Raw genomic sequence first — 22,105 nt, 5'->3', positions numbered from 1 at the left:
CTGCCTCCCACCTGCATCACAAACATCGTGTTTTGCTAATAGTTTGTAGCTCCTTATGGTCTTTGAAGGTAAAATCCAGTCATTCTCTGCAGTTTCTCCATCTCCAAACATGATCAGCTTATTACCTGTCTTTTGGCTGTGCTGTTATAGCTAGGCAGGTATGTTTGAGGAAAAGAAAGCACTTAAAATGCGTTTTTTGTTGTTGGTGGTTTTTCTTCAAAAGCAACTTTGTGCCAAATATGACACATTCCGACACCAGTTGGAAGCGGCTGGGAAAAGAGTTGTGGCTTGCCAGCAGCTGGCAGACAACTTGCTGAACTGTGGGCATTCTGAGTCCCGGGAAATTCGGCAGAAGCAGAAAGAGCTAAGGTAGGAGACTTGTGTTACTCTATACTGTTTTGTCCTTTCAATTCACTCTTGAGGAGGAGGAGGAAGTGAGAAGGAGTTGGAAAAGGATAAGGCATGTCCTCCCAATTCTCTAATTGCAAAATATGTGGTTTGCTCACTGACACAGAGCTGCAACCATGCCTCATTTAAAAATAAACTACTATAATGCAGACATTATCTGCTTGCTGATTTGGCTTCTTGTAAATTGCATCAAAGGGGCTTTACAAGTAAGGAGTGAGTGAACTTCCTTTGCCCTTTGAAACAAGATCACCTAACTGAAAGGCTAGGTGTTTAGTTGCTTCTGATTTTCAAGTTTGAATCCCATGACTGCTCTGCAGAACAACATTAGGATGTTCTAAGATTCTTATCTTTGGCCCAAAAGAGAAGCATGAGGGAATAGCACGGTCTGACTTAGTGCTCCAAGTCCTGCATATAAAAACTGAAAGGCATATTAGAGAGGGGCACCCTTATATAGGATCATCTATTTAAGTGCCTAGAGCAGACAGGAGAACATGGACAGAATAGGGTGACAGACATGCTACCCATCAGAGAATCACTCCAAAAGAATTTAATGGCAGGAATGAAAAACAAAGTAAGAGGAGGTCTTGTTTTCAGTCTTTCTTCAGACTGTTAATCTCCTTTACTCCTGGTTAAAATGTTTTACATGGTTCTTTTCCCCATCCTCCCTTGTAGGAACTCCTGGGAGGAGCTGTTGGAAATTACCAAATTACGAGGTGAGCGGCTGAGAGATGCTGAGGCAATCCACAAGTGTTACCAAGATCTGACAGATGCTTTGGCCCATATTGAGGTAAAATATAATGGGAAAGTCTCATATAATATGAATTTCATTTCACAGCTTAATTCGTGGAGTATTCTTATGATTCTCAGCTTACTGCTGACTTCAAAAAAAAATGTCAGTAAGAAACCTGTGTGATTACTCAGTGTTAAAAAAAAAAAAAAATCCTGGGTAATCCTTAGCTGCCTGACTAGTCACATTATGAGAACCATTGGTAAAACCAGGTGCAGCTAGAGTTGTTGATCTGTGGGATAAGCTGAGAAGACCAGGGCTTGAACTAAGCTGTTCCACAGTGCAATGCATATAGTAATGTTGTTTGCAGTCATCAGGCCTAATAAACTGTTTACTGCCTCACCGTGGTGGTTCTTTGTACACCGTTGTAGCTTTATGTGCTGAAGAAAGAACTGTCTTCTAAAAAGCATTTATCTGGATTACAATGACCGTTAGCCTAGAAGGTTGTCAGGCAATCATGTGACCTGATGCAAAAAGCTGGGCCAAAAATCTTTTCCTCTCATTTCAGTGCCCAGTACTGGCAATAATTTCAAATAGACCTGGTGTGAAAACTGGGGGGAGAAGTCCCAATGAAAATCTTCAGCCTTCTGTTTTATCTGAGCATCCTGAAGAATTTAATGGAAAAACCACATCCTTGCTGTTATGAGAGATGTGGTTTCCCTAATGCAGATGTGTACAGCGATCCAACAGAGCTTCCACTGTTTGCAAGGCAACAGGGCTTTGTGACCTTCCATGCAGTAGATTTTCTACTTGCTTGTGCTGGCAGAGGCTGCCCTATTCAGCTATGTTATTCCTGCCATCTTTCCCTATCATGAATGAAAATCAAATGTCATAATATTTCATCATATACCACATGGGGTTTTCAGAACTTGGTGCATATTTAACTTCAGTGATGAAGTAGTTAATTCTGTGGCAGTGACAAGTGATAGTTCAGAAATGCTTCACAAACCAACTGTTGGTTTATCCCCATGCTGAGTTTGGTTCAGGCAACCAATACACACTTCTTGCATTTCATCTTATTAACAAGCTTCACTACTGAGCGGGAGAGCAATTCAGTCCCAACACAAAGCCTGTAGGACAAGCTCCTGTATTGTCTGATCAAGGAAAGACTTGAACCTTCTTCTCTCACAGTCCAACTGGAAAGCTTAATCACTAAGATACTTACACGTGATTTTCCAGCTTCCTTTTATCTACCATAGCTGAGTATCCCAGGAAGTCCTTAACTGTGCAGTATGAACTGCACTACACAGAATTAATAAAGTAGGCTTGTAGTGTGTTTTGCTTGGAAGTAGAAAGTAACAAAGCTTTCTCCAATTTCTTCTTTCTAGGAGAAGTCCAAAAGTATTCCAGATGATGTTGCCAAGGACATGAGAGGTGTGCAAACCCAGCTCCGGAACCATGTGGCCCTGGAGCACGAGCTCTCTGGGAATGAGCAGCAGGTAATGAAAGTCACTTCTGGGTTTTAATGTGTAGTGAAAATTCAAGTTTACAATACAATCATAGTAATAATTTAGTCTTGTGAACCAAATTATTACAGGGTCTCTGTCAGAGTCTGGAAGTCTCTAAGGATCTTCCTTAGTCTTTTGCTTTTTTTAATGTTCAAGGTCTGATGGCAGTGATAAAGTAGGTAATTTAACACCTTAGGAATAAGGGACATTTATAATGAGTATTGACTGTTGAAGTGATTCACAGGGATATTTTTGATCATTGTTTGAAATGTATGATTATGCCAGCCTTTATGATGTGTTTACTGTCTTCTTCAAAGTGTTCCAGGTGATTACAAGAAAAAATCCAGAATCTGTACTATGTGCAGAGAAACTGAATATTCATTGAACACAAAATGCATTGATTGACTATAGATTGACTATAGATTGATTATAGAAGGAAGGATGGGGCAGCAGTCTGGAATTTTCAACAACTTTAGAGGCGTAGGAATTGAACTGCGAGAAAGGAGGATAGGGCTCATTATACAAACTTGTGAAAAATTTCAGCTTGTGAGAACAGCTTTCTTGTCTATAGGAGATTTGCTTAGCTTCAGCTAGACCAATAAAACTATGAGTATTCTCTTCATCACTTTGGTAAATGTAATGGTATAGTTAACACAGCACGTGTTATATTTAGCTTACTGAAGTAGTTATCCCAGTATTACTTACTACTTATCAGTGGCCTCATGTCTTGGCCTTGTGGCAGGTAACACTAGAGTTGATCCCACCAGCTGCTTGTTACTTTTAAACGTAAAAGAGCATGAGATATGCATGAAAAGAATGTAGTCACAGTTAATCTATATGGTCACTGGGGAAAACAAGGTATGGTTAGCTATTATTTGCATTACTCATGTAATAAATGGTATAGTAAGAAGGAGAAACAAAATCTGCCTGCCTATTTGAACAAATCACTGTTGTGAGCCCTAGCAAACACTGGATGTCACTGTTATTCCATAGAACTGTAATTAGGGACGCTTTTGTTTAGCATCAGAAAAGTTAGGTCAGAAAATGTTTGAATTGTAGATTCATGTACAATTAACAGAGCCCTTATCATAACTTTTCTGATATTAGCTGGATATCTATGACTCTCTCTTTCCTACCCTCTTCTCTCTTCACTGTGTGCAGCTGCAGGAGCTGATCCACTCCGCAGATCGTGTGCTGACCCATTGCTCAAAGAAGCAAGTGGAAGACCTGAAAGCAAAGCAGCAGGCAATAGTGACCAACTGGAAGGCCCTGAAGTCTAAAGTGGAACTGCGCAAGAAACTTCTGGAACAAGCATACAAGCTTCACCAGTTTCAGGCACATGTAAGCACTTCTGCCTTCTGTCCATTGGTACACAGGGGAAAGCTGCCTTCAGTGTGTGTGTGAACCATAGGTGTACTTCCAAGCTGCAAAGGTTGATGTACCAGGCTGCAGGTGCTATCTGTGTTATTAATCAAGTATTTAAGTGCTTGTAGCTATTTAGAAATAAGGATCTTTTACTTTCTGTAGGAAGGAAAGCTTGTATCCAGCTGTTTATAATTGATAGTTGTCAGAAATGGTCATCACTTTGCAGTAGCAGCAGTAGTTTTTTCAAAAACTGCAATCCCCACTGAGGAAGAGTGATAAAAATAGATGTTTCCCATTTATAATTGCTAAAAGTTTGTTCTCTCTGTCTCAGGGCATGCAATAACCCTCAGTTAACTTACTTTGTGGAATGTATCAAATACAATTCACTGGTCTTTGCAGTAACCTTTCAAGTTGCTTAAATGCAGTGACCTGCATATATCAGCATAAATCATCATCTGCAATGCACAGTAGCATTGTCTCCAAAGAACTCAGTAGATCACTGAGCTATGATTTGCCACAAAATACTTTGCAAATATCAGTAGTCTCAGTGAAGGCACTTGAGCTACACCACTGCAAATTAGTAGATTATTGCTGCAAGTACTGCAGCAGCAGGTACTAAAACAGCAAGGGTGTCCCCTTTTATCATGAAGGAAGTTCCTAATGTAGATTTCTAGAATACCTTTACATTCTTTGTACTCTTGAACTGTTCCAGGTGTAACTTCAGTGTCAATTAAAGATAACTCTGGTAGTTCACAATGTGTTTCCAAGTTTGCTGGGAAGCTGAGAATATCCAGGTTATGCTCACCTGGAAAAAAACTTCCCACAAGTTTGTCTTAAGGTGGTGAGCTGGAATCAAGACTGCAATAGAGTGTACATGATGCTTTTGTGCTAGCATGAGAGGCTTCTGCGCATTAGGGTAATCCATTTTAAGTCCCTTAAAAGTGTTCAAACCAGCATTACCTGTCATATTTTATCAAAAAATATATTGTACAGTTAGAGATAAAGGATGCTTATGGCGCTTTGTTTTTTTGAGGATTTGGTTGGTTTGTTTTTTAACTGTTAAGAATCCATTATCTTGTGCAGAACTGTTGATGGGGAATTAAAAAGAATTAGGATATGACTTAAGGAAAATTAGAGTGGCTCTACTGATGTAGGTAAAAGGTTCATTTGTCCACTGTCTGTCTGACAGTATCTAGGAATAATAGTAAGAACAAGGCAAACTTCTTCTACTATGTATTATTCTAATATATATTAGATTCTTGAAGTCTTCAGTCTGGGGATCTTCATCAAGATGGATCTTTATGGATTTATCCATTAAAACATAGTCATTCAGAGTTCATTTTGTTATTGATTTGTTTCATAAATTATGTCATAAATTTAGTTATTGACTTCAGATGGAAAATGTCCTGTTGGTGGGGTACCTTTTTCTTTTTATTGCTGGAACCATACAAAATACCTTTGGTTTGAATTTTGTCTGAAATCTGTGGTGCATCCTGTGATCTGAATGGCAAATCTATAGCCCATTTCTTACTCTTGCAGTGTGTCCTTTCATCTGCGTTGATAAATTTACAAGCAGTGAACACCTTATACATAGATCTGCCAGTGCTTAATAGAGGGCTACACAGTCATTAAGGTGCTTTCCTAACATCATAAAACAAAATGACAAAGCCAAGTGACTGTATTCTCACTGACATGCCTTAGATGGGATTATGCCTCAGGCATCTCCCTGTCTCTTTGATGTCAGTCTGCTGGCAAGAAATATTCCTCATCCTCTCAATTTTCATTTTCTTTCCTAACGATAATTCCTGAAGAAGTGCTGGTTCCGCAAATTTGGTAAGCTCGTCTTTCTGCCCAGATGGGAAAAGGCAGAGTTATACAGCCATGTCTAATGACTGTAAGAATCTCAGTAGCTCTAGAGTAGGTTAGAGCAGCTTTGCTGCAGAACATCCCCCAAATTGCTGAGTGCAAAGAGGCAACTTTGCTCCCTTTCCACTTTCAGCTGTGCCAAGAGGTCCACAAACTTATTGTTAGTCACAGCTGTTCAGTGTACTTTTTTTCTTTAGTATTTGTCCTGGTTTCAGCTGAGCTAGAGTTAATTTTCTTTCTAGTAGCTGGTATAATGCTGTGTATTCGATTTAGTATGAGAATAATATTGATAACACAGTGATGGTTTTAGTTGTTGCTAAGCAGTCAAAGACTTTTCAGCTTCTCATACTGGCTTGCCTACAAGAAGGTGGTGGGAGCTTAAGAAGCTGGGAGGGGACACAGTCAGGACAGCTGACCCAAACTGGCTGAAGGCATATTCCATGCCATGTGGTGTCATGCTCAGTATATAACTGGGGGGGGGGGGGGGGGGGTTGGCCAGGAGGTGGTTTGGCTCAAGAACTAGCTGAGCACAAGTTTCAGGTGGTGAGCAATTGTGCTGCGCATCACTTGCTTTGTATATTCTTTTTTATTAGTATTAGTAGTACTATTATTATTCTCTTCCTTTTCTGTCCTATTAAACTGTCCTTATCTCAACCCATGAGTTTTCCCTTTTTTTATTTGTGTGTGTCTTTGATTCTTTCCCCCAACCCACTGTGGAAGGGAGTGAATGGCTGTGTGGTTGTTTTAGCTGCCTGCCGGGTTAAACCACGACACTATAGTTCATATGCAGTCCATGGGGCTTTTTCATTATGAAATTGTACACCAATTAAGAAGTGAAACAAAACCAAATTGGTCTTTCCGTGAAACAAGAATTCTGCACAATCATCTAGTGTATCTCCTTTCATCCCATCAAGTAAGATTTTAGTCTGATTAAACAGGAGAGCTGGCCCTAACTGACAACACACAGTAAGAGCAGAGAGCTCCATATCTTCCAAGAAACTCTGACAAGGAAGAGGAATTTAGACATAGACTCAAAGTATTTCTGAATGATCTGAGGTTCTTGTTCTGAAGTTTGTGCTAGGATCTGCATGGTCTCAGTCAGGCTCTGCTTAGGAGTTTCCTGCAGACTGATGCCTACTCTATCCTTAAACGTTGCTGGCAGTGGCAGTCCAATAACCTCTTGTTGGCTCTTGACTTATTCCATTGCATTAAATATCCTGAGATTTATGGATTTTTTCCTAACGCTTAGCTTAAAGTCTCAGGGAGTCTTAGACATTTGCAGTGCCAAGTGCAATGTCAGTGTCTACAGTGACATCCAGCTGTGTGTGAATTAGCTCTGCAAACCAAAATTAAGCCAATGCGTGTGCACTACCACAGTCCTTTTAAAGAGTTATTTAGTACTTGTGTGCACTAGCTTTAAGAAAATAGTATCTTGAGACTTTAAAGCCTAAACTATTAGGACCCCAAATTGGCCAATTTCAATTTTGTGGTGTTTTTCTGAAAATATTTTTTTCCTGGCTGGTTCACAAGCCAGCTTTCAGCTGTACAAAATTTTGATGATAGGGATAAAAATCCATGGGTAAAATGGAACAGGCAAGAAGCTATTTCCATTACATAGTTTCCTTCAGAGGAAAAGCCAGCAACCATTCACAAGAGAAAATTTTTAGTTCTCTGCAGTAAAAGAGCATTTTTCTTCAGCACTTATTATACATAAGTGTATTTTAAAAGAATGTTAAAAACTAAAAGACCATTTACCACCTCAGAATTGAATCAACTGATCCAAACACAATTAAACTATAACAAAACTTAATCATTCCATATAATCCCCAGTACAGTTCTTTACACATCTTTTTACAAACTGACCTGTAAGAGTAAAACACCTATTACAGATTCAAATGAGATGCCTAAAGTGGATTGCTGAAGGTGCAGAATCAAATGCAGAAAAAAACATACAGAAAATATCAAATTATTTTTATGTGCACAAGTTTCTTCAGTCACAGTCAGAAAATAATTCTCAGAGATTTGTTTTAGAATTTTCTTGCTCATAATTGCCTCAGCTGAATGCCTCAGACACTTTAAGATATTGTAAATATGTTTATCAGTTCATCAAATTTTGAAAGTAAACTAGCATTACATCCTTGTTCCTTCCAGAATTGTGTTTCTGGAACAATCTCAGTCACACAGTTCCACAAATCAAGAGCTGAATCTGCATAGCTGATATGCTTAAGCAATTTTTCTGACCTGTGATTTGCCTTTTTTCCACCTCTATTAGAGTAAGCGCATTTGTTTTTCACCTGAAAATTCTTACTCTCATTTTAGAATATGTGTACCACTTAAGTTTCATAGAGACTTGTATTAGCCAAAGCTAAGTCACAGAAAAGGAGGGTGATGTTTTATCCTCTGTGAAGGAATAACACCAGAAAACACTTAAGGAATGATGGACTAAAGGGCAAGAAATTATATCATGTTGTCATTGATGTGATATGACACAGTTTGATTATGATATTACAAAAATGTATGATTTAACATAGTATGTAGAAATTCCTGCAGTTATCCACCCTTGTTAAAATTCATAGAAGTACTCTAAGCCCTAATGAAGTATCTTCTTTTTTATCTGTGATTTTATTACCTATTATTCACTTAAAATTGAACAGTCAGCCTATAATTTTCCTGCCTGATATCCCAAGCTTGAGCTCTAACCTGAACTTTCACATTTTGTTGGGTTCCAGGTGTGGGACTATTTCTCATGGACAGCAGAAATAATAAGGGAAATGAGAGCCAAGGAGACTATTCGGGACATATCTACTAGCAGCCTGAGACTTACTCAGCATCAACAGCTACTGGCAGAGATTGAAGCACGAGAAGAAAAGTATAGTCATGTTGTACAGCTAGGACAGTCACTCTTGCAAGATGAGGAAATAGGATCAAAAGAGGTAACAGAAACTCATTTGAATTCAGTCACACACACTCAACTACTCGACACCAGTGTAGCTATCATTCTGTACTACATTGCACTGTAAGCGTACGAATGCATGTGTACACTCACAGATTATCCATGTGCATGACCTACATTTGTCTCAGTGTGTTACCTAGCTTGGGCACAAAAACATCTGTTCCATTTCCTACTTCAGCAGTAGACGAGTGCTGGCATTTCCTGAGGGCCCACTGCAGCAAAGCTGAGGTAATTCGAGAAGTTCGCTATGTTCTGAGCAATGCAGATAATTCTACCCACTTCCCAAACTGGGTTTTCACACAAATACTATGCTTCACGTTAGAACTATATCCATCCCAGACTGGACAAAAACCTGTCAACCAAAGAATGAAAACACTCAAACATATGAGAGAGTTTAAAGAGGAATTGAAAAATTTTCTGTAGTAATGAATTATGCTGGTATATATAACTCCCCAGAAATGAAAAATAGAAATCCAAATGTCAGTTTACTCAAGAAAAATAGCTTGTAAGATTCTCACAGCATTATTTCTTTTCCAGTCTACTAGTTTACTTCTACCATGACAATTCATTAACATCTCTTGAATATTTTCAGAAAACTGCAGAGTTCGTGCAAATTACTCTCCCATCCAACCAAGCTATTTCCTGAAAATTTGTTGAATATTGCAAAGTATTGCTATAGTAACTAGAAAGCTTTCTGACTCTAAAGTCCTTTGCCTGTGGAAAAATGTAGGAAAAAAAAATTTATAGAAGGCCTGTGGATATACAGAGTTTGGAAGCTGAAATTACATGAAGTCTAACATTGAGGCATGCATTCACTGATTGGGAGAATATGCTATGTTGAAAACTTATTTAAGTATCTGTCCTATCCTAATTTGAAGTGCTATAATTGCACTGTTATGACTAAAGATAATGGAGAATTAGGATTCGATTCTAGAAGACACACTTGAGAAACAGTTACTTTTCTTTGCTCTTGGCTTGGACTGCTGTATATGCTGTAAGAAACACTCCTTCATTCCTGAAATGAGGCACCTCTGATTATCTGTCTGCCCAAATATAAGTGATAGAACTTATTCTACTTTTTTCTGTTGGATAATTTTGTGACAATTTAAGGGGCTTATCTACCACTCCACTTAATCCTTTCACCTCCCACCTTACCCTGGTCCATGGGGTATAAAGACCAACATGAGTTTTTCATTGGAAATTGTGTTCAGATTCAGCAGAAGCTACAGGCTCTGTTGGAAGAGAAGGAAAATGTATACAATGAATGGAAACAGAAGAAGGAGTGGCTGAAGAAAATACACCAAGAGCAAATGTTCTACAAGGATTGGGATCACCTGGACATGCTCCTGAACTCACAGGAGGTGAGTGAATTATAAACTTGAAATAAGCAGTTCAACTCTTTAAGCATTTGAACTCTTCCAAACTAAAAGGGGCACTACTGTTCACCTACATCTTAAAATCCTTGTGTCTGTGTATAGACAAGACATTCTTTTTGTTGTTATTATTTGCATCGTGATATCACTTGGAGACTGTAGCAATGTACAAGACCCCCCCCTTTCAGACGATCCTTGCCTGAAAAATAATTCATTGCAAATAAACATAAGAGCTAACAGATGAGAGCTACAACAGAAGAGGGAGACAACAGTCCAGTATTAGTCCACTTTGCAAACAGACTTCAGCATACCAACAGCTTAACCACTGGCAAATTGTTTTGTAGGCTTCGGAGAGAAGGGAAATTGTAAAGAGGGTTTGGAGGAGGACAGGGAGATTGCTTTGCAGGTGTTGCTGGAAACCTCACCCCAGGCTGAGGGTTAATGCTGGGGAAATGCAGCTAGTGGAAAATGGATGTTGCAGTGTGAGTTAATCTGGGAAAAGGCATTGACTTCTCAGTTCTGCAAGGGAGTTGATAGCAATGTGGAGAACAACTATGGAATGATTTGATTGTAAGGAATATTAGTTTCTGTTTGATGCAGTAGAGAAAGATGAGCTAATGAAAAAAGGTCTCATGAAAAGAGAGGGCTGATACAGTTAATGCAAAGAGACAGAAGGATGTTCTTCACGTTTTGCAGCTCTTGAAATAGATTTTTTTCTTCCACTAATATTAAATTATCTTTTGTCTTTCTTGCAATTTCCTGGATTCATTGAAGTATTTAAAAAGGTTCGAGCTCAATGTCTGATATATGCTATTACAAAACTGAGTGCAGAATTCAGACATCTTTTCCAGTCACTCTATGCAAATCCATGGATTGATAGATTGCTGCAACTGTGCTGAGACTTGGCATGCAAACTACATCAATGGGTTGAAGGTTGCCAAACTGAAGGGTTGAAGCAAAGCTGAAGGAGGTTGTACCTCTGGGTCATTTCTTATTAAGGAAAAATAATTCTTAATTCTCCAAGAACACTGGCAGCATAATATAAAAGCTCTCAGTTTGTGCTGAGCTCTGTTTTCCACCAGTGCTTTGCCACTGGCACTAAATCTTTTGGAAAACTGACCCTGAGCTGCGCCGTGCAGTGATACTTAACCCTTTGGGACAGATGGGCTTGGAGTTTTCTGCCAGTCATTCCTTGAAGGAAATGCATATCATAATTCCCTACAATTGGCACCCTTGGCCAGCATGGCCTGCATTCTGAGTTTGTGCCGAAACATGAAACTAAGAGAGTTTCACCTATGTTCAGGTTTCTGGAGTAAAATATTACATAGTTCTGCCCATTAAATATTTGTATTTGGTGCTCAATTAGCAAATGGCACAATTTGCATTATATCTATCTCAGTTCCCTACCAAGAAGTGATACATCATTGCTAAGCTCCTGCATGGATACCATCATCAGGGAAAATGTAAACTCTTCAAGATTTTGTCCACTGTATTCTTTCTCTTTTCATGAAATGGAGATCAGCCAGCATGCACAGGAACTGTGACTATGGCATCTGCTTTGCTGTATATACCTCAGAGGTAAATGTGTAGGAAGCTACTATGGGTAGTGTTTCTTCTTGCCCCTCAGTCATAAGTCCTGGTTGCAAAAGACTACATTACTCTTACATGAAAGGGATTGTACCTGGCATTTTTAGAATGCCTCCAGCACATTCTATACAGGTAAACTGCACTTCATATTACTTCTTTACTGAGATGAATTTACCATTGCTATATGCTGTGAGGTAGACTGCCACAAAAAGGGTGGGTATTCATCATAGACTGGGTAAATTCTCTTGGTAGGATCAGTCACATTACCTGCCTCCTACCACAAGTTTCTTCAGCCAAAGAAAAGCCTGAGAATGAAGACTGTGACTTTGAGGGCCATGAAGGACAGTTCTGTTATCAGAATCTTTCTCTCATAGTAGTCTCACTACTCTGGATGCACCAATTGTGAACAGCTTTCCTTTCGGGAATTACTAGCTGTCCTCCATGATGATTCACTCCTGCATTGCCCATTCTTGTCATCTTGGTTTTAACCCACAGCTGACACTGAGCAAAAGTATCACGAAGAAAAGGCAACTACCCAGGAACATCAGCTTGCCTCAGAGCTAAAGAGTATTGGTGAAAGCACATCTCAGCTGTACTTCACAAATTCCACTGCTGCCTGTGGATTTTAAATCATATTTTGCTGTCTTTAAGTCAGTTTTACTGATTTGAGACCTGGTAATATTGGCGATCACCTCAATGTCAAGAGCAGAGTCAGTCCACAGTGAGTATAAATACAGAGTGATGCAGGTTTAGGCTATTATGCTGCTGAGAAGACAGAGACTATATGTGTTTACATACAAAATAAGCTGTATTTTGAAGAATTTATGGAATGAAATCAATAAAGAATTGCATGATGCGGCTCATTTGCTGCTGTTCATGGAAGAACAGGAAGGAATTTACCTTCTACTGGATTCTGGTCCTTCCTTAATATGCACTGCATCAGCCTGACCCTGAGTAGAAACAGCAACATTGTTCTGATTCCTCTACAGCTGGAATTCCTGTATTCCCAGAACATCCCCCATTGCTTTTGTTCTCTCATCTCTAAGTGTGATCATTCTTCAAACGGGTTATTCCTGTGCTGCAGAACTCCCATCTAAATGAGGGATAAATAGCTAGAACTGCAAAGCTGTTTTTTGCAGCTGCCACCATCTGCCTTATGTATCAGTATATACAGTTTGACAGTGAACTGAGGTTCCTTAGTCACTATTTGTATTTTACTTCTCTGCATTTGAAGAACAATTGGAAGAGGAATCTATTCCTTTTGGATGGGGCTCTGTTACTACTGTATGGAGTTGAAATATGGCTGCATAGTGACCGCTCCCTAGGGAGACAGGCAGGATGGTAGGAAAGCAGTCCTTTAAAATGCATTTTCAAAAAGTATTCAGCCAAGGCATCAATTGAAGACTCTCAAACCACTTTCCCGATGGGAATATTGTCATTCCCTGCTTTCAGAAAGGACAAAAGCAAACACGCATTCAAAAAGGATTCCTATCAGGCAAACAGAAACAATCTCTCCGCTCCTTGTGTTTCCTCTGACTTTCGTGTTTGAGGCAAAGCTCAGTCACATGCATTTTGTTTTGCACATCTGCAAAATATGTGTGTAAGAAAGCAGCTTCTGCCAACCCATAATTTTTGGATCCTATTTTCCCAGTACTTCATATGCCTTAGACCAAGTGTCTCCCCCAGCAGCAAGGAACAGGGGAAGGACGAAGGCAACAGAGGAGTGTTTTAAACTAAGAACTACTCCTGAGAACTGCTCTCTCATTCGCTGTCTGTGCCAGTGTGACAGGTTTGACTTTATGCCAGCATCTTATATTACATCCAAGTTACTTAAACCTTCAACGGATTTCTGCAGAATTTAGTCTAGGATTGTTCTATGCTAAAGAAAATAGAGCACATGTGGAGAAAATTAGGCAAACATCTATCTTTTAATTTTTTTTTTATTATGAATTCAGTTGTGCCATTGCATGGAACTGTTGTAGGAAACTCTCCTAAGACCTGCGATCTGAGATCTTGCCATTCAGAGTGCCGACAAGCAACAGCTGAAAAAGAGAAAGAAGAAAAAAGTTTTTTTGCTTTGAGCAGAAGCAGTGTCCAGTACACTCTGCTCTGTTCTAACCTTTTCACAGCAGCAGATGCATTGCTCAGGTTAGCTGCTTTCCTTTTTTTTTCACAGATGAAATAACAGCAAGTTCGCAGGCTGTCTCTGGCAGGCATTTTTGGCTCCCTCCTACTCTGTCTGCAGTCTCACTGTCAGAACACTCAGGGAGCAGAGCCTCATGCTCCGTAATTTATCTTTCTGCCCATCCCACACTCATATCACTTTGCAGACGTGACAGGCGGTGGTAGCAGTATTAGAAGAGCTGTGCATTTTTATTTTGAATGTGGATTTTTTTAGCTTATAATTTTTTTCCTGGAGAATGTTTATTCATCTCTCACTCCTGTGCTTCAGAGGAAGAATGGAAATTTCCAGTGCCAAAGGAAAAAGGATTAGGAGTTGGTTTTAAAAACACGGTGAAAGGCAAGCTTCTGTGGCTTTGATTTTGCATCGTTTAGGACTAAGCTTCAGAATGTCATGCAGGGACCATCGCTGCAAACTTTCATCTGCAACCTATGTCTCCACTGCAGAAGTGATGCTGTCTTCCAGCAGAATGACCCCACCTCCTACTTTTGAATCTGCTGTGCGGGACAGGTCTTTTCAAAAGATGCCAGCATCAGAATGGCATCCTCCCACTGGTCAATCAGTTGCAGAGCTTGCTCCAGGAAATGCCAGCTCACCACCAAGTAGTGTGTCTTCTGGAGCTTACTGTTCAAGGCTAGATGTCGTCCTGGCACACACAGACCGGAAGAAAGGTTTTGTTGGGAGCGCTAGTCACTGTGTCAATCCTGATGAGACATCCGGGTGTTTCAGTCCTCCCAGGAGCCCTCAGGGCCATGGATATGAGGGTTCTGGCACTCAATCAACATCGGCATCTTACAAGCAATATTCAGAAAGAGAAAAAAGTGTTCATCGTATTTCTCCTGAAAAAAATGATCCCTTGAAGCTTGCTGTATCTTTGCCCTCTGATGTCCTTTCCTGCAAAGCTCCACCAAGCTGGACATCACGCCTACACGTTGATCTGTCTGCTATTCCAGCTGTTTCTACACTCTGCAGCAAAAAACTCCATGCATCCCTGGAACCTTGTGATTCTCTCCCACCTCAAGAAGGCTGTAGCCAGTGCAATGTCCAAATGCGAGACCTCCATGCTTCAATGAAGCTTTACATTTCGACTTGCAGCTTGACAATAAAGCCTTTTCGAGCAGATTCCCATGGAAGCAGTCATGCTCATTCAAGTCTGCTCATGCCACAGTTAGAGAAGGTGCCTGAAACTCCAGCTGGTCTTCCAACAGGATCCCAGAAACCAAAACAAGGCTTCCCTTCAGATGGGTCTCCAGCCCTTCAAATCACAAGATTTCATGTGACTTCCTCTAAGTATCCTGGCCTTCCCCAGCAGACTGTCTCCAGAGATATATGGCTGTCCCCAGCTGTGCTGACTGGAAGAGAAAATTCGGCTAGTGGGAATGAGGTCACGAGCAAGGATTTAAATCCAGAGCTGATTGTCTTTCAGAACCACCCTACATCTAGGCCAGAGTTTAGGAAGACTCCGTGTGATGGTCTAACACCTGCTCACCACAAGGTTTCCAAAATTACCCTGATACTTGCCACCCCTTGGACTGCTGTTCCTATCCAGGTGGTAAGAGAATTTAGAAGAAGCCCAAGTCCAACAATCTTTATCAAAACACATGGTTCAGATATAGCTGGTCCACCCTTTCACCCTGTGGAGATTGGGGCTGGCCTCTCTCTATCAGTGAATCCAGTCTGCTGCTCAGGATTGCTTTCTAGCCATTGGGCAAGATCTGGTCTGAGACCTTCCCAGGAAACATGCACGCTAAAAAGTGTATGCCCTGATAACCTTTTGACAAACATACCAGCTCACACCATGTCTTCAACCCACAGAGACACGGAGGGTGCATGGTGTCCATCTATTGCTGTCAACATTGCGTCCTTTGGATCTGGGAGGAGAGTGGTGAAGATTTCCATTCCATTCTAGGAAAATTTGCAAACAAAAGTTGTGTTAATCAAGCAATGTGGATTTTTTTTGTATGCTTCCTGCCATGTTCCCACTCCCTAGAGATGACTTATGGGACAATGAGAAAGCTACTTGTGTTCTGCTGTCACCAAGGCTGCAGCTACAGCTTGATCCAATGAGTACTCTGATCTGATTGAGCAATTAGCAGGTGTTTCATTTTAACCATTAGAGTACTATTGTCAACAGACATGCTGAATGTTATCCATGTGCTTACAGATTTTGCATAATTGGGCAATAGTGCTCAGCACTTTGAAGGTTCAAGACTTCAGAGCCAAGAACTGGCTTTCTTCTCTGCTAGTCAGCTTGGAACTGGGACAAATCCTCAGTGTAGTTTTTCTTAGTTTTTTTTCTGTTTCACTGTTTTCATTTTCTTACTTATCAGATTATGCTATATTTCTAAATGGTTAATTCCTGGTTTTGTAAGTTTTAAAAGTAATGCTTGTTTTCAAAACTCAAAATATTTAAGTGTGTAGGAAGAAATCACTTTTTTCCTCCCCCTTAGAAAAAGAGAGGTACCACCCTTTCCTGAGGGAAATTAAGGGAATTTAGTCTCCATAGCATCTCAAATTTGGATATCCCAGCAAAGTTACTAGCAGTGAAACTAAGGGGAGTTTAAGAGGAATTTAGTCTGCCTTCAGAGAAATGTTTCATAAGTAAATATTTTAATGATGATGTATGGGCATAGGATTCTGGTCTAACACCTACTGCTTACAGGATAGGGGTTGAGCTTGCAAATTTTGAAGAAAGAGGGGATAGGTGGGAGGAAGGGATCGTAGCAGTTATGGGAAAACAAACACTGACTTTGCTTTGTGTTTTTCCCATATACATTTCCAATATCAGATAATTATACTCTTATACTGATGAGACAGCATGCAGTGGGAGGGGGGAAGGAAATTTTAAATACAGTTGACATTTAGAATTTTCCATCTAGATTGTGAGGTCAGAGGCCAATGATACAGTGATGTCAGTATGATATAAAAGGTGTATATTTTTTTTTTATAAACAACTTCAGTGTGTTTTATTCCACTTTTACAGTTATACTATGATACTTTGTTATAACTTCTACTGAAATGAAGCATAGTACATATTGTGAACCCTATATAATCATGGTATTAAGCACATTTATTTACTTTGCTAAAACAAATTTAAATGTTTTTACTTCATTAATTCTTCTTTGTGTTTACTTTTATCAGAATTAAGTCAAATCAAACCTTGTTATCTATCTGGGCAGAGAGTTTGGATTTGATTACACATTTTAAGTGAAGGCATTTAAAACTGGGAGTAATTCTGGCTTTTAGTACATGCTTAGAGCTGATCTTCAGTGGAGTTTCCAGCAATCTCAGCAGCAAGCCTAGGGCAGGCAGTGAGGGGCAAAATCTATGGAATTTGTTATACTGTGAAGAGCAGAAGCAGAAGAAGGGAGTAGATTTGCACAAATGCTTAAAATAGTTTTTCTTCTAAAGAAATAAAAAAATACATTTATTGGAAGACAAATTTCTTTTGGGGCTGTCTCAGCTTCCAGTGTGTGTAAATGTGGAGTTGTGGCATCCAGAGAGCATAGTTGTCCCAATGACTAAAATGTTTCATTCAGTATTTCTCCAAAAGCTAGAGCTGGCCTGTGCTGTCACATATGTATGTAGTACTATTTTATTTTAAATGAACTTTGTTTTTTAATTGGACTTTGCATTAATTTGTATGTAAGAGGTCTTATGACAGTGTGGCTAAATCTATGCAATGAGCTCAGAAATAGTGGAAAAACTCCAGTTAAGTAGGGTTAAAACTTCTGTTTCTGTGCTTTGATTTGTTAATGACTTGGCTATTTGTTACATGCTCCATTTCATATCTCAAAAAGGGTCAAGTCCATTTTGTGGTTTTAAGTATCTTTACAAGTTTTCACTTAAAAATGAGTCCATTATATACTGAGTGGTCAAGTCTTTGGTGCTTTTTGTGGCTAAGCATTAAATTCCTGATGATGGGCCACGATTCATAACAGGAACAAATTTGAAAGAAAGTTTATACCTGCTGTGTGCTGTGGGAGACCCTGGTAGGTTACCAGAGGAGAGATATGCAGTGTTTTGTATTTGAAATCAACACATTTCATTCAAAGCAGGAGTTTGGGGACCTGTCTAAAAATATGCCAAAAAGTGATGTAATTGGCCACAGGCCAGCATTGTGGTGTGGGAGCCAGTTTCCATTCTGCTTTCAGATTGGTATAACAAATGCTTAAATGAAAAAAATGTTGCGGTTCTGACTCTAGCAATTGCTGTCATAAGATTTCTGTTTAGAAGACAAATGGAAAGTTTTTACCTCACCAGCTCTTCAAGTAGCACTATTAGTGCTCTTGGGGCTGCTTTCTTCTAAGTGTATTGCCATTGCCTCTCCTGTAATGTATGCAGCCAGTTTTCTTTTGCACCAGTTTTCTTTCTCAGTATTAAAACCTGGGTTCCCAAGAGCATTTGGATGGGCTTCTACTTGGACGACGTGGTCCAAAGCTTTCAGAAGTCAGGAGGACTTTTTCCCACTGCTGTAACAGTTGAAGGAATGGAGTTTTGAATGCACAGTGTTATTTGTATGTAGTGATTGTCAATGGGAGCAAGGCACTGAGTGCTCCAGTGGCTGCTGCTTATGACTCACCATACCACACCCCTGCTCTCACATGTCTCTGCTCTCTTTTTCCAAAGAAAGTAACCATCTTTACCAGGAGATGTCCCTTGCCTTTTTCTTCCACCACAGATATATGAGAAGGAAAACTAATGGCTGACCATTTCTTCAGGTATCACAGTTTGCAGTTTCACTAACAGTTACTAAATAAAGGTCCTGGAGTGGTATGTGGAAAATTATAGGAATTTTCTGTTTCCTTAGGTAAATCTTTTTTGACCAAAAATGGTAGGTAATCCACAAAATATGATACAGAAGCTACAGTGCTTTTAAAGCAGTATTTAAAACACCAAAAATAGAGATGCAGCATGTGGCTGTATGTTTGTGTACCCCGAACAGGAGTGAGTTAGATACAGCTGGTAACTTTTTATTTGTGTTAGTAACAGCAGTGTAAACATGGTTGGTAACTATAAGTGGTTTAACACAGCATTACAATAGATAGACCTGGAGTCCATGTGTGCGGAGATCTTCCTCCACAAGAGCAAACCAAATCCAAAAACACTAAAAAAAAAATCTGCCATAATTTCATACACTTGATGAGTAGGATAGGTCAAAGGATTAAAGTTTGAATGACAGAATATCTGCCTTCTCATGGGGGTTGTATTTAACATACAGAGGCATAACAGAGGCGTTAATGTATTTCTTTAGGCATCCTGGTGATTTATGGGCTAGACTTATTAAAAACTTAGGCCTGTTGTACAGTGGCCTTCCCCTCTTCTTGACAGTGATTATTGTGTTGCAGTTTATTCACCTTTCTTCTGATACTCGGCATGGATTAGTATAGAGCAGTTTGAATATCTGGGCTGGGCATGATACTCTTCTGTGCATATTTCTGTATATGCAAAATGTTCACTCATTAATGCCCAAAACCATGAACCAGAAAGTCAGGCCAAGTCTGGCTGTCAGTCCTCTTAGCCGCAGCTGCCAAGGGAGGGCTGAGTGGCAGCAGCAGTAACAAGGTCCATTGACCAGCTGGAGATCAAGGTGACAAAGTGAGGTAATCACTGAAATCTGGGGTTGGTCCAGGTGGACCAGGGCAGGGCTCAGGCCTCCCCTCATCGCAGCTTAGGCAGGGCTGGGGCCAGGGCTGAGCCTCAAGGGGTTCGTCTAGGGGACCATCAGGGCTGCCAAAGCCTGTTGGTGCACTCAGACCCTCACAAGTAGGTGTGGATTCCCCCACACATAACACACGCCTGGGAAACCTCTCCTTCAGAAGATGTCCTGTGGGGTTAAACAGTCATCCAATACTTCTGTGCAGACAACGACCGTCATTGCTGGTTTTCTAAAGTAGCTGCCAAAGAATATCTTTTCTCTCCTATAAAAAACACCCTGTAAGACTGCTACAGAACTGTAATGTTTTGCAAAGCAAGAAAGATCTTTCTAGATGTTATTTTTCCCGTGCATGTCTGTATTTTTAAGGCACAGATTTACCTATCTTCTTTACCAGCCCTCTTCTGAAACCGTTAACACATGTGTTGTTTCACTGATTCTATTCTGTTTCTTTCCTGCCTCTTAATTCTTTCATACTGATCTCAAATTCTTCTTCCATCTCTGCTAATTGCACTTCACCCAGGTAGAGTTACTGGTTGGAATTTCTCATCCTTATCCAAATACTTACGATTCCATGAGCTCACAAAATGGATTACACAGTGCTATGTCCCAGCTGATAGGTGTAGTCCCTCATAGCAGCCTGAACTCCAAAAGTCTGTCCAGTCATACTCACTCAACTGTGAACCTTGTCCACAGGCAATTTTTACTCATGTCCCATCAGGGCCTCTGGGGTTTTTGTCCGTTGTTGTCTCATCATTGAATAAGGGAAGAGTGAAAAAACAGTATTCTTTTCCACTGGAAAAGAATAAATTCCTACTGGCCTGCAGAAAAGTTTTTTTGTTGTTGATAATAGATAACTATATTGTTTATTCTTTTGCACTTGACAAAACTGAATGTAACAGAATGCATGGGACAAGTAATTGGGCAGTCAGTTTTCTTACCACCAGAAAAGAGTCAAGAAACACTGTGGTGCATTAGAGATGTATGTGGATTAGTTAGAAAAGGTCCTCATAGTGTTAAAAGCAAATAGTGCAGAGATCTGTTTCATTAAAACTGCATTTGTTATTTTAGACTAAAGTCTTTCTGCATCAGAGACTGACAGGACAGACAGTAAATAAAATTAATGCAGGCAAGTTGGAAATATGGCCTGAAAAAATAACAGATGTAATGCACTTGGTACAGGTGCAAGTTGTAACATTTTTCAGGAATAATCAGCTGCATAAATACAGGCTGGGGACAAGCTGGTCTGACAGCAGTTCTTCTGAAAAATTTCTGGAAGCTTATAGTAGATTGCAAGGTCAACTTCAGTTCATGGTATTGTGTAAAAGATAAGCACCATACACAGATACATGCAGAAGATTACAGCCTGAAAGGCACACATAAGCTTTCTGCTCTCTTCACTACCTTCACTCTGGCAGCCTTATTGCTTATTGCCGCTTATTGCATCAAGTATAAGGAGCTCCATTTCAAAATAAGTGGAAATGGAGAAAATCCAGAGGAGTGCAATAGGAATAATCAGAGTCAGAAGACACCGCCTTTGTGGAATGATTGATCAGATCAGGGTAGTTTTAGCCTAGAGAAGATAGAAATCCTGGTATGCAAAAAGCCTACAAACATGTACAAGGCTGAAGCAAATGTAAAAGGAATTATCTCTTTAGTGTGATGAAGAGGGCAGTATGTAATGGGGTGAAGTGTTAGCAGTGAATTTTCAGGCTAGATATCTGGAAAACCTTGCTAATGGTACAAGTAACGAAGCACTGGAATAAATTGCTCTGGGAGGCTGCACAGTATCTGTTATTGGAAGTCTTCGGAGAAGGAATCATACAGACATCTGTTAGACATGACACTGTTGATCTTGCTTTGGATTACAAGGATGGCTTAGAACTCTGGAATTCACTGCCGGCCTTGTGACTTAGTGATTGTGATAAGCAGTAATAAGTCACTTTTCTTAGCTTGACCTGTTAATGCTTCTCTTACTTGCTCAAGACCATGGAGCTCTACTGTTTAATTTCCAATTTCAGTTGCCTCCTGTTCCTTGTTTTTCCTCTCAAGTGTACTCTTAACTGCAGAGTTAATACCTCTTCTCACATTTATGAATCAGGTTTATGTGAATAATAATCCACTGAGAAAAATATTAAACTTTTTTTTTATAGATTTATTTGAAAAGCAGTGACCTTGGAAGCTCTGTAGATGAAGTAGAGCAACTGATAAGGAAGCATGAGGCTTTTGAGAAACTTCTGGCATCACAGGATGAGAAGGTACAAAAATCAACAACAAATATTCTACCAACCCATAAGCTAGAATGATTTTTATTTTTTTTAATATGGCAGCACAATCAATTGCTGACAGGTGTGGTATGCCTGATATGCTTGAATCAAAGAGAAAATGGGGAAGCTTAGTGAAATAAGAGGCAGAGCAGTGGAGGACAAGTGTTAAACACTCCATGCCCAAGTCCTGCCTGTATTGTCTTGCAATAGACA

General features: G+C 39.9%; 1 protein-coding gene across 1 annotated transcript in view; it reads left to right on the top strand.

Annotated features, from left to right (window-relative positions):
* The window catches only part of SPTBN5 (spectrin beta, non-erythrocytic 5), a 98,633-nt gene that overhangs the window by 32,981 nt on the left and 43,547 nt on the right, over positions 1–22,105 (top strand). The window contains exons 28-34 of the mRNA XM_054828681.1: positions 224–369; positions 1,081–1,195; positions 2,524–2,634; positions 3,805–3,984; positions 8,604–8,807; positions 10,039–10,188; positions 21,779–21,883. Coding sequence (XP_054684656.1) covers positions 224–369; positions 1,081–1,195; positions 2,524–2,634; positions 3,805–3,984; positions 8,604–8,807; positions 10,039–10,188; positions 21,779–21,883 — 1,011 coding nt within the window. The remainder of the gene's footprint in view (positions 1–223; positions 370–1,080; positions 1,196–2,523; positions 2,635–3,804; positions 3,985–8,603; positions 8,808–10,038; positions 10,189–21,778; positions 21,884–22,105) is intronic.

This window comes from Grus americana, chromosome 5 (genome assembly GCF_028858705.1).
Source record: "Grus americana isolate bGruAme1 chromosome 5, bGruAme1.mat, whole genome shotgun sequence".
Taxonomy (NCBI): Eukaryota; Metazoa; Chordata; class Aves; order Gruiformes; family Gruidae; genus Grus; species Grus americana.
The sequence above is the reverse complement of the archived record's forward strand: the minus strand, read 5'-3'. Positions and strand labels throughout refer to the sequence as shown.